This window comes from Mytilus trossulus, chromosome 1 (assembly GCF_036588685.1).
Source record: "Mytilus trossulus isolate FHL-02 chromosome 1, PNRI_Mtr1.1.1.hap1, whole genome shotgun sequence".
In the NCBI taxonomy this organism is placed as follows: Eukaryota; Metazoa; Mollusca; class Bivalvia; order Mytilida; family Mytilidae; genus Mytilus; species Mytilus trossulus.
Genome location: NC_086373.1, coordinates 84,428,104 through 84,448,978, shown reverse-complemented (window position 1 = coordinate 84,448,978; position 20,875 = coordinate 84,428,104). Strand labels below are relative to the sequence as shown.

General features: G+C 30.9%; 1 protein-coding gene across 1 annotated transcript; it reads right to left on the bottom strand.

Annotated features, from left to right (window-relative positions):
• Positions 1-6,182: 6,182 nt before the first annotated feature.
• LOC134710646 (high affinity choline transporter 1-like) lies at positions 6,183-20,585 on the bottom strand. Its single transcript, XM_063571035.1, has 9 exons — positions 20,267-20,585; positions 19,902-20,075; positions 17,596-17,703; positions 13,928-14,083; positions 13,336-13,484; positions 12,126-12,272; positions 11,249-11,378; positions 10,402-10,619; positions 6,183-6,734 (listed from the first exon to the last, which is right to left on the bottom strand). Exons 2-9 carry the CDS (start codon positions 20,062-20,064, stop codon positions 6,204-6,206), a joined length of 1,602 nt encoding a protein of 533 aa, XP_063427105.1. The 5' UTR covers positions 20,065-20,075; positions 20,267-20,585; the 3' UTR covers positions 6,183-6,203.
• Between the last annotated feature and the right edge of the window lie 290 nt (positions 20,586-20,875).

The window sequence follows — 20,875 nt, the reverse complement described above, 5'->3', positions numbered from 1 at the left end:
TTAACCGTTGTATATGATTGTGCACATAATTTTGACATCTAATCAATATTTTATGTAAGTCTTATCTATCATAATATACTGTACAGTTCAATATTACATTAATTTAATTGAACACTGCAGATATAAAATATAGTGTCATTCTTTACAGAATTATAAACAGTTATATAGCATAAGCTAATTAAAAAGAATTTCGTCTATCATAACCTATATAATTTGTAGACAACGTACAAGTACACATTCCATAACGGTCAACCAATTCATGATGGCGTCCATAAAATTAACGAAGGGATGATTTTAACTTCACCATGTGGAACTCTTGGTTTTATAGCTCCCTTGTGAGAAAATACGAACTCTGGAAATGGCCCCACCAGTACGTAATCCAGACAAAGAAAAGATGGCCTTCTTTATCGACAATTACACCAAATATAGAAGAGACGAAATCATAAGAAAGGAATATATTAGATGTGTTGTACAACTGGCTAACGGAAGAGGTCTTCTGGCATAGTAAGGGTTAATGATAAATGAAAATAACATTACTGGGATATGGAGAGTTGTCTCATTGGCATTCATACCACATCTTCTTATATGATTTCACCTGTAATTTACCTGTTATTTACCTGTAAAAAATCGGCGCAAATGAAAAACAAAATCAGCGCAAATGAAATGCAGATCGGCGCAAATGCAAAACGCCGAATTTGTTAATATTATTTCAAGCTTAACCCCGCCACATTCTGTATATGCCTATCTAAATCAAACAACCGCGGATACATTAGTTATCGTTAGTGGCTGTCTGTCATTATATATGACGATGTGGTTTAAGTGCCAATGAGACAATTCTCCACCCAAATAACAATTTATTAAAAAGTAAACCATTATAGGTCAATGTACGGCCTTCAACACGGAACTTTGGCTCACACCGAACAAAAAGCTATAATAAATGTCCCTAAAATTACTGGTGTAAAACCAGTCAAACGGGAAAACCAACAGTCTAATCTATATATATATATAAAAAATGTTTTTCTTTTCGTTTACAGTTTGTCATGTCGAGACCTTTTATAGTTTACAATGCGGTATAGACTTTGCTCATGGTTGAAGGCCGTGACTTACAACGAAGTCCTTTGATATTTTTGAGGATATACAGTTGTTTCTTTGCAATCAAGATAAAAGATAGAAAACACCTTTTTTTTTTAGGTATTTGCGCTTGATAATTATATTACCATTTTTTTATATGCTGCAAATTGATAATTGGTTTGCCTTATTGATTTGATTGTATAATTCCAAATCCGAACCTCAACACTTTAGTGTTTCAATTCAACAGTTTTATATGGCACGCCGTTATTATATTTATTCAAGATAAAAAGGGTGTTTTCTATCTTTTATCTTGATTGCAAAGAAACAACTGTATATCCTCAAAAATATCGAGATATCTTATTTAGTTAAATAAGATATCTTAAAAACTAATTAAGATATCTTAATAACAAAATGAGATATCTTATATATTAATTGAGATATCTAATCTATTAGACAAGATATCTTATATATTAAAGAAGATATCTTATTTAAATGTTTATAAAGATATCTTATTAAAGATATCTCTATTAATTTTATAAGATATCTCTATTAACTATATAAGATATCTTTTATATAGTTAATACTAGAGATATCTTATTTACTTAATAAGATATCTTAAAAAATAATAGAGATATCTTATAAACTAATAGAGATATCTTATTTACTTAATAAGATATCTTAAAAAGTAATAGAGATATCTTATAAACTAATAGAGATATTTTATTTACTTTCAAATTAAATAAGATATCTTGTAAATTAAAGATATCTTAATACTTAATAAGATATCTTGTTAATTAATATAGATATCTTATTAACTTATAGAGATATCTTATAAACTTATAAAGATATCTTATTAACTTATAGAGATATCTTATTTACTTTCAAATTAAATAAGATATCTTATAAAAATTAAAGATATCTTAATACTTAATAAGATATCTTGTTAAATAAATAAGATATCTTCAAATTTGAATTAATATAAAAACAGCGTGCCATAGTTATAAAGTTATTATTTGGACAAAGCATTAGGAAGTTGGAAAAATGCTGAATTACTTTTGTCGTGTCTTTTTGCAACGTCACAAAGCTGCTAAACAAATGAAAGCACACCAAAATATTAGGAAACATAACTAAGGGACAATATTACATTGCCTTTTCAATTATACATAATTCAAAAATAGTTTTATCACTCAGCTGTTGTTTGCTAGTAAATATCTTTTCAATGAAATACACAACTTTTAAAATAAAAAAGGTGCAGTTTAAAACAAAAACAACAGAGAAATGCTTAACGTCACATGCTACACTCGGGACAGATAAGAAGAATAGATTCGTAGTATTTTTGTAGCTTTAGTGTAATCTAGTGTTCTTTTATTTGTCATTATGATTATTACTTTTATTGTTTAGTTTGTTTTTGGTGATATCCATTTGACGTGACTCCCTGCTTATAAATGAAATCTCGTTCATAGTGAGTAAGATCAAAACACAATGTTGACTGCTGAACCAATATTTATGACACTTTTACCTATTATGTCTTTTTGTTTTGTTCACACCGTTGTTTATATAATGGAATTTGATGCGATTGTCATACAAGTGAGAGGTTTAGCTTGCTATAAAACCAGATTCAATCCACTTTTTACTACATAAGAAAATACTTGTAATAAGTCAGGAATATGACAGCTGTTTTAAATTCCTCTGATGTGTTACAGCTTTTGATTTTGTCATTTTATTAGGGACCTTCCGTTTTGAATTTTCTAGAAGTTCAGTATTTTTATGATTTAATTTTCATGTAGTTTTTAAGCACACAGTAAAACTAGACATAAATCTAATGCGGATACCGTTCCTTTGTAAAGATGTAAGACAATATATGAATAAACGATTACCCGTGCCTAGAGAATACGAATTTTAGTTGTGATTAAACATACCAATTAAATAATTTTTTTATATGATTTTCATTTTTTGTTAATTATAACGTTCCTGATTATGGTAAATTCTGAAAAGCGCATCGGAATGGTTATGAGAGTACTAGTAAGTTGATTGTTCATGTTGTGACAACTATTGCGCAGGGAGTATGATATAATTGTGAAACATGCCTTGAAAATATTGACAGGGCTAATATTCAGTGAAACTATTAACAAGCAAATAATCTGCGAAAGGATTATGGAAAAAAATATTGCAAAAATCAATTTGTATACAGAAAAAAAGCCCCAAATCGTGGTAAATCAAACTATCTAATTGATAGAAATAACACCCTTTAAGCAAGCATTGTACAATCGATAATTAATTTTAAATCTGTCTCAAGTGTGTGCATATAAATAGGAAATGGTCCTCTTGAAATAATAGTAAAAACATTTCATTTTAAACATTTTTTTTATAATGAACTTTGTCAGCTTGTACATCTTGCATTAACATTCCCAACTGCAAGGATGGTATCCGACTGTTCTTTTTACAATGACGGCAACTGGGAAATAGTACGTTATCAAAATGCACGAACTTTAGCCTGGTAACAAAACAATTTGATTGGAGAATCGACATTTGATGAAATTAATAACAATGAATGGTTTATTAAGACTGTTGTGCGTCTAAAAAAACAAACCCTCAATTAAAGGTAGCATTGTTGTTTGATATTTACTTTTCTGTGATTTTCGTGGTTTTTTTTATCCACTCCTAAATGATTAAATAAAGTTTATATTTATTAATACAAATATTAATTGGTAATGTAGCACAAATGAGTCTATGTTAAATGTTTAACTGTACTCACTTCTAAAGAATCATATAATAAAAAGTCAAACTTCATTTTTATAAAGAAACTCAATATTCAAGGTCATTAATTCATAAGTTAAATACTGTAACACGAAATTCAATAGTTACATGCATGTATATCGATCACATTGTTCGATATAAGACATTATTTCAAGACATGACAAAGCAGCTTTACTATACGTATTATATCTAGGTGATTTTGTATCAGGAAATATGGCTTCATTGTAGAACTTCAATTAGTTCTGTATTCACAATATTTACAGTGTTTAGTATTTTGTGTGAATTATGTGGTCAAAAAAATAATAAATTAAAAACATCAAAAGACAAAAGCAAAATCAATATTATTTGTCTGCAATTTCCGAAAAGATCATTATATACAACCCGAATCAAAGTTGTCACACACATGTGTATTAATACTCAATCTCTATTAATCGTCAATAACGACCGTACAGTTACAGAATGAATTATCGTCATAAAAATTACACAATATTACTACGATCTTCATAAAATAATATCTGGAAAATGTAAAAATAAAATAGCAGCTTTTATGTTATTTTACTGTTTTAAAGTGCTGAAAATATTCAAACCAAAAAATCTTTTCATCAATAAATTAAGCTTAACCCGCCGCAATTTGGCGCCTGTCCCCTAGTAAGGAGCCTCTGGCCTAAGCCTTTTTTGTCTTGATTTTTTATTTTTGTTCATTTATATGTTTTGGAGTTAAGTATGACGTCCATTTTTACTAAACTAGTACACATTTTCATTTTATTTGGAGCCAGATGAGGCCCATCTCCAGATGCGGGATTTTTATTCTGCTTTGAAGACCCATAGCCTTCCTTCGGCTGTTATCTTCTCCTTGACTGGGTTGTTGTCTCTTTGACATATTCCTTATTTCAATTCTTAATTTTATAACCTAACGATTTCGAATACGCTATCCATTTTTCCTTGATTAAGCCGATACTTCTCTTGTATTTAAATATAAAAGTAGAAAAAATATAATCAATATCAAACAGGACTTTTTTGGAGCATGTCATGTCACATCATCGCGCTCATTCAGCAAACACACATTTCCGTCACTCCTTTAGCAGTGAATATTATACAGAAAGACCTTGTATTTGGCCAGCAACTTGTATTAAAGGTGTTATTTTTTTTGGATTGGTCAGACACCTTCTATCTGTTCACCAATATTTAGAATTGTTTAAAATGTTGAATAAACTTCAAAATATTTGACAAACGTTTTTCCAGGCAACTTAATATTTAATCATACGCTCGGAAGTGGTAGTTGAAGCGTGTGGACAAAATCTTCTAGCGAAAAATAAATTACCAATATACAATCAAATAACGCGAGACATCCAATCAATTAAAGGGTCGTACGAAACTTTTGAATTTATGTGAAAAAAAACCCATTAAACTATGACCATCAAAAGAGGGACGAAAGATACCAAAGGGACAGTCAAACTCATAAATCTAAAACAAACTGACAACACCATGGCTTAAAATGAAAAAGACAAACAGAAAAACAATAGTACACATGACATAAACTATAAACATAAAAAGATAACTGATTTAACGAAGTACCAAACATTTTACTAATACCTCTTATAGTCATGAATTATCATTAATATGGTCACATTTATAAATTGACTGTTTACCAAATTACTAAATCTTTTAATTTTTTATGCTTTTCTACTACCTCAGGAATAGATTACCTTAGCTGTGGTAAAAATGTTAGGAATGTTGGTCCTCAATACTTTTCATCTTCTTATTTTTTTGGCCTTTTTAACTTTTTTGGATTCGAGCGTCATTGATGAGTCTTTTGTAGACTACGTACGTCTGTGGTTAATACAAAATTTAATCCTGGTATCTTTGGGTTTATTTATAACTTCATAAGGTTTCACTATTCAACACGTTAGTGTTAATGTCGTTTGAGTATGATTGGTTGTCGTTTACATCACAAAAGTATGCGATGCATTTTGACAGCTGTTATATAAATTTTACAGAAATATCATTATGTAAGACAACTAACGTGCTACTAATAGCAGTGGACTGTTAGCAGTATCATTTGTTATATCAATACAACTACTTCATTCGTCGTAATAGATGCTCCATCACTTGTTTGTTCTCAACATTGAATTTAAATGTACAGAACCGAAGTGAAAGATTAATGTTCTCCGGCAATGTTTGACCATTGATTAAGATGGCCTTGGTTATTTATTTTAGACCCATTGTAGTTAAACATCATGTGTTGTCGTTTTACCGCTACTATAAAATATATAGTGTAGACAGGGAATGTGTGTTTTGTATAAAATTTAATTCAACTCCATGAGGTTAAAACCCACATTTTATATTAAAAAATATCATAGATCTTTGTTAAAATATCAATTGTTCAAAAATTTGTCCGTTTCATTTTTGACGTCATCTGCAGCTTTAACAGTCATTGAAATATCGCTTCCATCATTTTCACATTGGCTCGATGTAGGTCCATAACAGTTGAAGATATCAAACTTTTTTGAAAGTTTTCTTTTTGTGAACAAATATTCTGTCAAATATGAGATAGAAAGAAGTGAAAATGTACACGACAACATTGCAAAGGTTTTGAAGGGAAATATCTGTCCTAACGTATCATTATACCCAGGATACTTAATTATAGCCGGAAATGACAACACTGGTTCACCTCCTAATACACGTAGTGTGGTTCCTACAACAAGTCCACTGATTGCTCCATATGTATTCGCGAACGGTACCCACAATGCACATGTTAAAACAGGAAACTGAACAACATACATAGCATCAGCGCACAATATATACAGTCCATAAATACTGTTGGCAGATATAGCAATGACAGCACCAAGAGTCCCCACAACAACTATAGTAAAACGAAGAACCCATGTAAGTTCTCTGTCAGATGCCTGAAAATAAAATACTTTCTTGAGTCATTCATTTGTATACTAACAGCGATTTTGACGTTATGACATGTTAAAGACATTTTATTTGGTTAGCAACCATATGTACAATGACATCTAGATTTGTTTTATTATTTCTTTTATTTTGCTGTCGATTTACGTTTACATTCTCATGATAGAACATGATAAGGACCTGAGCATGTTACCAATAGATTAAAAACTGGAGCGACGAAGAAGCTTATTAGTCAAATATTTTAAGGAAAAAAGTTAAGGAAAAATAATACCGAACTCCATAGAAAATATAGAAAATGATGAAATAAGCTTGTGTATGATGCTCACTAAACCACTTGCATGACGGTCGCATAAAATTTCATTTTATTGACAACGATGTGTGAACTAAACAAACAGACATGATAGGTAAACATGTCAGAAATAGGGGTACAAGTGTCAACGTTGTATTATAATCTTCATCACTACAAAATAAACGAAAAGGTATTTAGACAACACACAATAGCAAAAACGACAGACAAAGATCCAAAAATGTACCATAGAACGACGGTTCATTCCCTCTATTCCCACTTTTTATAAATCTGGTAAGAAAAGGTAAAATTTTATGTGGGAATAGGAGGAAAACTTGTGCAAACAAAGGATTATACTGTACAAACATTTTTGATCAACTTTTAATTGACCAGTGTTTTTTCTACATTAGAACAAGTAGTAAGTTATTTTTGCATCTGTATAATTTCTGTTTTTTTTAAACAAATAAGTAAATTATTTTATTACTTCAACTGTAGATTCAAGCAAGTATAATAAAACACAAATTATACAACAGAACTAAATGAAATCACACAGTATACATTTGAAGCACAAACATTAGGCAATCACTGTATACAACTCTATTAAAGTTTATCAATCTTTACCACGTGAAGACGGTTGGAAGCTGCATCATCAATCTCTACTGTTGTGACTACCTGGTTGCGCATCAAAATATAATGATACTCATCTCTAAGATCTTCAGAGTTACATAATTTACAATTTCGTCTATCTCTCTGAATATTTGTCCATCTCCCTATCTCAATGGGTAATTTATGGTTGATGGTTCTAAATTTGCATAAAGTATAAATATCACGAAATTCGAAAATATCAAAAAGTTCTCAAAGCCAAAAGTATCCTTACAAAATCGATAATTTAATGCCATCGAACATGCTTGAACATTTGAAAACCATGTTTGTTGAAACTGATGTTGGAGTGATGTTCTAATTGTATTCTTTAACCAAATGTCATTAATACATGTTTGAGATAACTATACAAAAGATAATTCCGTTTATTAAAAATGGTTTCAAGGGCACTTTATAGCTTGTTATTCGGTGTGAGCCAAGGCTCCGTGTTGAAGGCCGTACTTTAACCTATAATGGTTTACTTTTTAAATTGTTATTGGGATGGAGAGTTATCTCATTTGCACTCACACCACATCTTCCTATATCTAATGACAGCTTAAACAGTAGTTTTTGAAATAAATCTGACTCCAATCTATTAATTTATAATAATGTTTCTTGATTTTTAAGTACAAATTCAAAAAATCCAAAAATAAATCTAAGTCCAATCTATTTATAATTTTTTTTCTTTACTTTTAAGTATTTTTTTGTTGAAAAAAGAAACATATTACAAATAAACAAGGTATACTACCTAAACAGTGTACCAAATATGTAAAGCTTTAAACAAAAAATACAGGTAAATCTTAGGTGAAATTCTAACTAACCTTGATTGTTATAAAACAAATTATTTATTAAAACAACTATTGTTATTTGCAAGTGGGAATAGAAGGAATAGTATTTTCAAAAAGTGGGAATAGGAGGAAGACCAGCACGACAACATAATGACGAGAAGCGGAAGTACCGAGCCACGTCTAATGGAATAACCAGTAACAGTTATATTTTACAAAAAAAAAGAATAAGTTACAGACAAATAAAAGAATAAGATTACACGTTATTAAGATGATAAACAACATAAATACCTAGAATATATATATCAAGACCAACATCTATTATTTGTGATGTTGATACGAACTATTTATCAACAAAGTGTTGGTATCTTCCAATAAACGTTTTTTGAAAGTATAATATACCTGTTTCGGGACATCCATACCTTGTCATGAACCGGGTCGGCATACAATGGGGTTCAAAGTAAATAATTTACTAGTCTAATAAAAATACAGACAAGTGTTCTCCATAAATATGTTCCTGGAATGTACTCAAAGGGTTAACACAAGTACATTGTATATCATCTACCAACGCTATGTACAGGAACAGAGTTGAACAATTGGTTATAGACCTAACGACATTCATGATGTGGAAGATAATAGTGAAACAAATGATACTATGAAAAATCAGAAATATGGCCATAAATCTAATGTTATTGTTCCTGATGCAGATATTGGAGAGAAAATTCCCACAGAACATCCTCATGGTGAATTATATCCACTGTTCTTATGATAGTTGTGTTTGTTTTTCGTACCGATCTGTTGTGTTAAATTTGTACCTGGTTGTGTTGTATTTCTGTCCCTAGTGTTTTAGCGATATTTTAAACATTGTCATAAAGCGGTAGGTTTTGTATGCCATTAAACCAAGTTCAATCCAGTATGTTTTCTTAAAATGTCCTGTTTCAAGTCAGGAATATGGCAGTTATTATCAAATACTTTGTTTCTTTTTGTGTTGGTGTTCGTTGTTTGCATTTCGGTGTTCCTGTTTTTTTTTTTTCCTCTTATGGTTTATATGTTTCCCTCGGTTTTGGTTTGTAACACGGATTTGTTTTTTCTTTATCGATTTATGACCTTTGAACACCGGTATACTACTGTTGCCTATAACTACAGTTTGAACGCCGGTGGATAGTGGTCTCTTTGATAATCATACCAAATGGCAAAAAAAAGGGCACTTTATTCAAATGATTTGCATCACGTGACTTTGCTCCTTTTGATTAAATAACTTCCCTTAGTCTAAGATTGAAAATAAAAATCACATCAAATTTGCGGATAATCCTGTCCTTTTCCGTCACTGATCTGAAACTAATTTGTCTTTGAAAACTTCCTCAGGCGGATATTTATAAAAATGATGTGTAATTCTAAGGGAAAGGGCTGAAAATTTGACTTTTTATGAAATGGAAGGTTGAAATCTTAATGTTTTTAAAAGAGTTTGGTCTCGAACTTAAGGAAGCAGGTAAGTTTAAAATTATTTAACTTTAAAATGCAACCTACAAGGTGTTTTCCTATATGCAGACAAATCATGAACAATAACTTCTTATATCTTAAATTTCTGTTTTGAACCTGGCTTGTCTACGATATTTTACGAATTTTCGCTATTTTATATAGCAATTTTACTACGGTTACGCTTCCGATTTAAAAAAAAAAAAGAAGCCGAAAGTTTTTAAAGTAGACAATGTTCATTTGTACACGAGCAGAACCCTATAATCATGTACAGTTCACCTATATGCGGACAAATTATTGATACAGAATATGAATTGGTATATACGCATTTTTATTTAAGAAGCATATATAATCCTTTTGTAAAAGGCTGTCGTCATGATAAGTCAAAATCGCCGTGATGCAAATTAGCAAAGTACCCCAAATTTTGCCATATGCCAAACCTCTTTTTTTATATTCTAGCTACATGATAATTACCTGAGGTCTAAAGCAGTTTTGGTAAATATTTCTACTGAATACAGAGCCTGTTGCCAGGACAATGGAATCTGCAGACGACATAACTGCAGCACTGATTGCTCCGAATCCTATGACCGAGACTGTTAATGGACATAAATATTCCATAACCATCGGTAATATAAATGCCCAATCTTCGTAAGATAATGTGGAATTTTGTGGATACGCAGTCATGTTCCAATCTGCAAAAAGATCCACAGAAAATAATTATGCTGGTTCTCTCATTTGATTCGAGTCACGGTAACTTATGAAAGACGAATGTGAACAGCTATCATTAGATTCACAACGATTTCATACTAATTGACAATTGACAAAATAACGCGCATTTCATCGATACGTACGACTGACATCTTGTCTTTTATGTTCAACAATGGTATTATTGATGACACAGACTTGTAATGAAAATAAGAACAGTTTCTGAAGACTAAGAATAGGCAAATAAGAAACAACGGATACATAAAAATTTGATAAAGTAAAAGCTTCACAAAAATAACTGAACCGAAATCACAATCAGCCTTCTTTAATAAATTCAAGTGTTAGTATGTGCTCCAAAAGGTTACGCACTATTTTCCTTCACTTAGTCTAGTTGTGCACGTTGTTTTACATGTTTCGACAAGTAAAAATTCATTAACAAGTTGCATTTGCTGTAAAAAAAAAAAGAAGAAGGAAAGGACTACGGTTTGTTGAAAAATATTAATGACATGGCTGTGTCATATAAAGATATTCCCAACATTTTGGCTTTAGTTATAACTTCATCAGGTTTTTACTTATTTTCTGTATTACAAACTTATTAAAATTATCTTATAAATACCAGTAGCAGCACCAATAACACCAATAGCAGCAGGTGGTATCGACATCAGAAATGAAATAAAAGCTCCCAATAACGCAGAATTCTGAGCAATGGTTACAGATTTACATGCTAGAATTCGTTGGTAAAACGCCTGGAAGATAAAATAATAGCTGCTACTTTACTTCAATTTCATTTGTTCTGAATAAAAAATATTTGCAGTTACGATTGTCGGCAAATTATATATAAGCTATATAACTATAAAACCGTAGCTATAAAACCCACCATTTTCTTCGAAAACTGCTTGTACCAAGTAGGTATTATTACAGCGGGTTTAAACTTGTTCCGTTAATTAATTTTGTCAGATTTTATGAACTTCCTCTTTTATAATTCCCCTTTGAGTTTGGTATTTTTGTTATACTCTTTGACAGTATTTGATAGATTCTTTCCCTTTCAAGTTCACAATATTTTCTTTAACCCACATTTGTGCGACTCAAAGACAAAAGTACTTTATCGATACATGTTCTTGTGTGTGTTAGTGTTGTATTTCGGTCACGTAGTGTTTGAGCGATATTTTGTTTCAACATTGTCATAAAGCATGAGATTTGGAATGCCATTAAGCCAGGTTAAACCCACCATTTTTTTCTTATAATGTCCTGTACCAAATTTGGAATATGGCATTTGTTATCAAATAGTTCATTTCTATGTATTTTGACGTTTGTTTTTGTTGCACTTCGGTGTTCCTGTTATTTATTTGTTTTCCTCTGATAGTTGATGTGTTTCACTCGGGTTTGGTTTGTTACTCGGATTTGTTTTTTTCTCAATCGATCTAGGACATTTGAACACCAATATGCTACTGTTGCCCTTTATTTATTTTATTTTATGATTAAGTATTTCATACCTGCCACGTCAGACATCCCCCAAGTGTTAAAAGGAATGTATCAATATATATCCCAATCTGGTTACTATTTACTTCCCCCAGCCATGTATTACTTATTCTACTGAAATCAACCGCGGGGTTAGTCACGGCAAACGGTAGTGCAATTACCTGTAAATATAAAACTAGAAGATGTGGTAAACTACGATTGCCAATTATACAACTCTTCACAGAAGACCAATATGACAAAGGAGTTTACAACTATAGGCCACCAACGGCCTTCAACAATTAGTTAAACCAAAAGTGTATCATTATTTATAATTATATCCTCTAAATGTTTTCAACGCCAGTATGTATATGTAGCAACACAACTAATTGTATAATACTTAAGATCCTATGGATCATCGATGGTTTTAAATATTTTACTTAGTGGATAGATGTTTTGCCGAAATTGCATATATAAACTGCTAATTACAAAATTTCTATGGAATTGATACGTCACAAATCAAAATATCAAAACTTTTTTAAAATAAATTTCTCTTAGGTATAAATTGGCTGATTACTTCTGTTACAGTCTTTAATGTTACACAAAATGTACATATACAACAACGTAAACTTTTCCATAACTTATCTGTTATTCCATCAATGTTCTGATTGTATTGTATACATCTTTGCCGTTTATAAGGTGTCAGTTGTATTACTTAACACGTGATCGAAAACAAGACTACCGTATGTCCTGTGTGTTGCTCAGTTGGATATATGTGCATCTGCCACAATGGCCACATTATAGATCAGAAGATAATTCACAACGAAAATATGATCCATTTGCTGATCTGGTATTGATGATTATTTCTGCCGTTTACAGTTTCTCTCTCTGTACAATAGATTCCCCAAAAAAATGCATAATAACTTTTTGAGTCCCCTTAGTGCTTTAATCATACATTTTTTTTCATCTGCAAATTTTAAATATATGATCAATTTTGCTTTTTACAGTTTACACTTATTTATCCTAGCTTTTGAAAAATACGCCATTTCTGATAAAATTGAGAATCGAATTGGAGAATGAGGCAGCAATTTGACCAAATATCAGCCAATGGCCATTGGCCACCAATGGGTATTGAAATATTTTTAATTTGACTTTCATTTGTAAACATCGTCAAGTTGTTTCTTTCTTGCATTAAGATTTCATGAATTATATTTCACCAAGAAAATATTTAAGTAAAATTGTACGTACTAGTCCTATGATAATGAAGAACATCTGTATAACGTCTGTGTAAGCTACAGAGTATAAACCACCAAAGAATGTATAGACAATAACTATAACTGCTGAAACTATAATGGCAATCGACATTTCAAGTCCAAGTATAATCGAAACGGTTGCTCCTGTAAGAAAAAAGCATGAAAAATAAAAAGGAGGGAGTGCAATATATATTAGCTTCTGGATTATAATGAATCAAAATATTGAGATGTTAAAATGTCATTCGCGATTAAGATAGATACCTCCAATTACACATGGAAATCATGAGTTACTGACTTTTAACAAATGTGTAAATTATTTATTTAAAACATGTATTATGAACCTTGTCATTGACCGAATACGTTAAACAAATTACTTCCTACAATTGTTGATAATTATTCACTTATTTGTTCATATCACTGACTTAACAAAAAACTTTATAAAAAATATTGTTAAAAACTTTAATTTTACAAATTCTAATAGTGAAATTGATATTTTAGTTACTTTTTCGCCATACATGTATCTTCCAGTTACTTGATTTTGATGCAGATAAAATCTATTTATTTTGTTATTCTAATGTGACTACAACCTAATGCATTGAAGATGGCAGCTTCCCAGAACAAATCTCCTAACAATTCCGGAATGAATAGTAGTCCACCAGTCCGATTCCCATATTTTTCTTGTATGGGGTCAAATATAGTTGTATATTCTGCTTTTCTTACTTTTGGCACGTATATTTTTGCAGCTATAAGATAAGATAATGCAAACTTTTAAAACTGGTCAAAATAAACTGCAGCCGATATAGATTTACCAACCAATGTCGTGCTTAAAACAGAAGTACGTTCTTACATTTTCTTACGCATATACGAATGGTATAGATTGAATATACGATGGATTCTTTTATTTTCGAGTGTATCAATTATCGTAGATTGAGGAAATCTTGCATTTTTGAAGGATATTAAGTATTCTGTTTCTGTTAAAGTCTGCATACAGAGTTATAAATCGTTGAACATTTTAATTCGTTTTTTGCCTGTACATAAGAAATCCAACGAATAATAATCAGTCTACAGTTAACTCATCACAGATATAAGGATTTAAATAGTTTACGCTAGACGTCTTGTCTACAAAAGACTTATCAATGAGTAATTACGAATTAAGACGATTGATCCTTGATGCTGAGATGAGCTGCAATCCACATAACAATTGAATAACGATATACGTAATGCAATGAAAGTTGTCTTTTTTCCTACAGAAAATCATATCGGGTATAAATAACATTTTAAAACAGTATTACATTGACAGTAATGAAGTATGTTTCGCGAATTTCTTTCCGCAAAATTGTATTCTTGAATTTTTCTCTCCTCAGTATTTAAACTCTTGCTTTCGTGAAATTTTGGCAACGACATGTAAGTCTGCCTTTTTTAGCTACATGGATCATACAGCCAATTCAGATATTTAAAACTATAGTTTTTTTTTAATCGAGCGGTGTCTTTCTACGTATTCTTTATCTAAGTTGTTAAACAGTACATGCATTGGTGGCTGTCGGCTGCTGTCTCCTCTATGATCGGGTTATTGTCGCTTTGACACATTCCCCATTTCCTTTCTCAATTTTATCATGTATATTGATGTATGTCGGTAAAAGGAATACCCTGCAGATCAGCTGTTTTCGCGATTCGCAAAGGATGATGAATACTTACCATGCAGTAATAACTTTATGTTCTTTTACGTTATAGGTATAAATATGTACAAACATGACATTAGTTATTCATAATACCTAGGGAAAACACCAGTGTTCAATGATTATTTTTTTTAGTGTACTATAAAAACTTAGAGCCAATACAAAAGTAAATTAGCAAAAACACTTATGTAAGTTGCATTTTTTGTATGTGTGTGTTAGTGATGCACTTAAAGGAAGATTTTTGTGAAATTTTATCACGTTTCAACACTTTTAACACCATGTTTCCATTTGTTTTCAAGTTTATGAAATTACAACCTTTTTAAAATTGTTCCGTCGATGTTCAGGTGTGCTGTTTTAGATTTTGATTTCACAATTCAAGTTTTCACATGTTTTTTGAGTATTTCCCAATATACTGACACAGGTATTCCCAAAGTGTATATTTACAGATGCCCTACTAACATTTGTATTCCTTCTGATTGTTTCAAGTATATTTGGGTAGGAGATACCAACTACTAAGTTATTTCAGTATTAAGAGAACGCAAATCATGTCAATATCATTTTAATTAAATCTTATAAATGATATGTGGGTTAAAAATTGTAGATGAGAATAATTATTTCCACGTAAAACGTACATCCGTTTAACCCCGCCGTATTTTGCGCCTGTCCCAAGTCAAGAGCCTCTTGCCTTTGTTAGTCTTGTATTATTTTTAATTTTAGTTTCTTGTGTACAATTTGGAGTTTAGTATGGTGTTCATTATCACTGAACTCATACATATATATATATTAAGGGGCCAGCTGAAGGACGCCTCCGGGTGCGGGAATTACTCGCTGCATTGAAGACCTGTTGGTGACCTTCTTCTGTTGTCTTCTTTATGGTCGGATTGTTGTCTCTTTAACACATTCTCAATTTTATCCAACTTGTCATTGTTGATTTCAATAATGAATAATTGTGTTGTCTCTTCTATAGAAATTATAATCTTTGATTATGTATCTCATTACTGAATGATTGGCTAAATAACAACTGCAGCTTCAAAAATGTTATAAAACTCTTAGTTGTAAGGTACGAATTTTGAAAATTGATACCAATACTTCCATATACTTTAAGAAAAAATGAATAGATCATATTAAGATTAAATTATTTGGTGTTTTTCAACTTCCTTTCTATCCTATTAATTGTGAACAAACATGTAGCATCCGTTTGAGTTATGTAATAAATATTAAATAGATTTAAAACAAATTTCTTCTCGCTAAGGCCATGATTTAAAGTACAGTCTACATGTGCGTAAAACTGTTAAACTGCTATCGAACAAACAAACAATTGTAACCAATCAGAATAGTAATGATTTCCAACATAGAACATTGATTTAATGTTCTGTAATCAACCACACAATTCAAAAACCCATGAAAATCGACTGATTTGACATTTATAGTATAATGAACGATAATTATTATTCCAAAAGAGTTCTGAATTTATATACAAATATTAACGTTAAAAAGGTGTAGCATTCTGTGGAAGCATGACTGATATATACAAAATGCAACTGTGTTGTATTGAAACTTTTCTTACGGCAAGTGCAATATAAGTTAATAAACTATGAGTTAGGTATATACGTTTTGTGACAGTTACCAACGGGCGATAACTGTTTCAAAATAAGTCAAGCTCTGAAACACAATGTAAATGTATAAATACCATTTATATCTGTTGTATTACATCGTTTATTGATATCTGTAGCATAGATCTATATCATTTCTGTTAAATTATTCGCAAAATTTGTATAGACTCGCGTAGATATAAATTTTGTTCAAAGATTGACATATTGTAAACACACCTAACTTATGTTGAAGACTGTAGATGTTCCTGAAGATGCATGTCTCTATGGTTTTTTTTGCCGTTGATTCACGTATACCAAACATCTCTTTTCATTCCTAGTTGCCCTCTTGTTATTTTGTAACAGACTTTCCCGTTTCATTGACATATATTCCCTTTATCCCTATATGTTCTATGGTTATTTTTGTTGCAAACATTCTGTTCCATTAACGTTTACTACACATCTTTCTTTTCCCTAAGTTGTCCTTTGGTTATTTTTTTCGAAGACTGTCACCCCACATATCCCTTTATCCCTAGATGTGATTTTGTTAAATTGTTGTTTACTTTCCGTTTCTTTGACATTTACCCAACATATCCCTTTATTCCTATAAGTTCTTTTGTTATTTTAGTCGTAGACTTTCCGTTTCTTTGACGTTTACCACACATATACCTTTATCCCTAGATGTGATTTTATAATTTCTGTTGTAAAATGTCTGTTTCTTTGACGTTTACCCTACATATCACTATAACCCTATTTATGCTTTTATTATTTTTGTCGTAGACTTTCTGTGTTATTGATGTACATACTCCAAATTTAGCTCTTTCCCATGTTGTCCATATATATGGAGATTACTTTTACACAACTCCCATTTTCTGTAGAAATATTTCTGTTATAGTTATTAAATCAATAGCAGATATTTTTCTCACATACATTAAGTTTTAAATAATCCTTGATTTAGTCTAATATGATTTAAAAGTATATTACACAAACCTAAAACTAATGAAATATTATATCCGACTGGTCCAATGGTCCATAGAAGTCCATCTCTACCAATTGATTCTGCTGTACCATTGATGTATGCCCCTCCAACCATAGTAGCTTCAATTAAAATATACAGTTACTTCCTATCGAAATGTTGATGTTTTCTTTCATTGCTTGGCGTTGGATTTAATAAAAAGATGTGGTTTGATTGCCATAGTAGCTTCAATAAAATATACTTATTACCGCGCTATGTTGATGTTTGATTTCATTGCATGACGTAAGGGACCAATGAGAAAATGTGGTATGATTGCCAATGGCAAAATCTCCATCAGAGATCAAAAGACGTAGAATAACCTTTATATTCTTTTTCTTGTTTTATTGAAACTCCAGTAAGAAGGGAAACTACATATTATGTATATTTACCATGCATTGAAACATTTATAACTGTGAGTTTTTTTTCTAATTTTGTTCTCTCAGGACATATGTTCGGTTTTTTTTCTTGGTTTATAAAACACAACAAACCACAAAGATTACTTAATACGCGTATCATCCACCATAACGAAAAAAGACTTGTTCTGCTCATTTGCAAATATGACAAAACGTACTCAATATAATGCGATATATGGTTGTGTGATCGAGGTCATTAATAATATGCGAAAGATAAGGTGTTGCAGTCAGGTTTCTACTTCGTCAAAATTATCTCCCCAATACGCCAGTTCATTTTCACAATCGTAAAAATGGAAGCCATTGTAGCGATGACGCGCTACCAATTTTGCTCTTGGAAACCGATAAATTTATCCACATTGCACCATTACGATCCTTATATGTCAGTTGTATTTAAAAAGACAAATGTATCAACTAGCTAATGAGCATCAGTTAATGATATTGTCTGCATTGATTCAACTTAAAACTATTGTCTGATCAGTTGTCAGGTGGAATTTTCGAAAATGCATAAATATTCCAAAAAAATTCTAATTAAATATTTTGTGGAAGGGCAGATTAGATTTTTTTTAGTGTATGAAGACTTTACACCCTAGATATGGAAGCCATTGTAGCGATGACGCGCTACCAATTTTGCTCTTGGAAACCGATAAATTTATCCACATTGCACCATTACGATCCTTATATGTCAGTTGTATTTAAAAAGACAAATGTATCAACTAGCTAATGAGCATCGGTTAATGATATTGTCTGCATTGATTCAACTTAAAACTATTGTCTGATCAGTTGTCAGGTGGAATTTTCGAAAATGCATAAATATTCCAAAAAAATTCTAATTAAATATTTTGTGGAAGGGCAGATTAGATTTTTTTTTAGTGTATGAAGACTTTACACCCTAGATATCACACAAAAATTGTAATTTTACGAAGATATGCATTTTCATCATCCAACTTGAAGGACTGTCGTCAAGTACTTTCAGTAAAAAAAATATAGCTATTAGAACACACCTTCTCTGTTTTTGTGACTCATTAGATAGGTATTTCACTTGACCCATATATTTCATCTTTTAGTACTGTGATTTTTTTGTGTTCTAAAATCAACCTGTAGCTTTGATATATACAAATGATAGAATCTGAAGCGAGACGATGGATGAAATATTCTTACTTTGTACGATATCAAGACAAAATATTCAACTCAAACACGCCCTAACATGAAAAGGTGCATTCGATTCTCTTTCCGATACAATTGTTACCTATTTTTGGGAATTTTTTCTTGAGTCACATAATGGAAGGGCAGACACGAAAATTACTGAACTATTAGATTGATATGTTTTCCGTCCGCGGTAATTTTTTCAAAAAAATTGGAGGTTATGCATTTCCTTCATCCAACTTGAAAGATACCCATGTCGTCGACTTGATATCTAATTGTTCTGCTTAACTATGTACTAAATAAATTCATAACTTATGCAAATGGTGTTTTAACATTTGACATAAAACACCTCGTAATTGAGAAGAAAATTGTATTTTTGTTAATTTATATTAACTTTTAAAAGTTTTGTTACTATAGTAAACAATACAATGGTTTAATTTTTAAATTGTTATTTGGATGGAGAGTTGTCTCATTGGCACTCACACCACATCTTCCTATATCTATTCAACATTTATCGCCTTCTCTGACAAAGAGCTTCGTTTCTTTTGTTCTATTTTAACCTGGTTTCCGACTGGTTTTAGTTACTGTATGCACTTCCGACTTAGTTTTAATCAGGATTTAAAAAACCAAAGGATTGAAACTATTTTTTATCAATTATAATAGGTAAACAATTTCATTTAAAAAATAATGAGCATTAAAAAAATGAAAAATCCCTAAATACTGACCTGCAGTTGTTAATGTGGCCACAAACATACCAAGACTCCTGCCAGCTACCAATAAATCATTTGTATCCCCCTTTTTGTTCTTCCTTCCCGCCCATAAACCAATTATCACAATGATGATGTAGAAAACAACAATACCAATCACACCAGGTATATTTACAACCATAATGGCCTATCCTAAAGACACAGCAAAACACTTTTAGAGATATATAAATTCTTAAACATAAGTATTCCATTTTCAAATTGTTTCAACTTTTTCATTGTCACTTATCATTTCTTAAAATGTTAAAAAAAAAAAAAAAAATCTTTCTGAAACAAAAAATAGGTAAAGTAAATCATGCATTATATGTTTCAAATGAACGACTTACGTCTTTTAATCGAGAAGGTTCAAATATCGTTGTCACATAAAAAGATAGCGTTCCATACGTTTTTTTTCCTTCACCTATTTATTTCACTATAATCACAGGATCTTCAAATTAGGCGATCACAGTAAAAAAAATCGTATTCATATTACAGTTGTTTAAAAAGTCATTAAAGGTCAAATATCCACTTAATCTGTTAAATGAAATTACAGTATATGATTTGCTACTTTGTTGGTGAAGAGTTCAGTGATGCGAATGTTTTTCACATTTGTTAAGTATTTTATCATTAATAATTCATACTCCGTCGTTGTATCGAGCGGCAACAAATTACTTTTTTGTGCATATCTGATTTCAAAATTTACACATTTGGTAAATAAGTTAAAATTCAATGTTGCAAGTAATGTATTCTATATTTTTTTGTTATTTTACAGGTAATTCTATTTTTATAATAATATGTGACCTTGCAGGTAATGTTTTTATGTTCATCTTACAATTGAAAATATAAACTACTTATAATATAAAATGCACTTTTGTAATAAAGTAAAATTTCAATGAATATGACTTACCACTTCTTCGTCTGTTTTATAGATATGTATGATAGTGTAAAACGTCTGT

What these genes read in the sequence shown, in the direction of transcription:
- LOC134710646 (XM_063571035.1), bottom strand. Translation starts at nt 20,064, where the DNA reads ATGGTTGTAAATATACCTGGTGTGATTGGTATTGTTGTTTTCTACATC. An exon ending in GGGGATGTCTGACGTGGCAG is followed by an intron (nt 11,379 to 12,125) that starts GTATGAAATACT and finishes TTTATCTTCCAG; the next exon opens with GCGTTTTACCAACGAATTCT. An exon ending in AAAACTGCTTTAGACCTCAG is followed by an intron (nt 6,735 to 10,401) that starts GTAATTATCATG and finishes TTTTATTTTCAG; the next exon opens with GCATCTGACAGAGAACTTAC.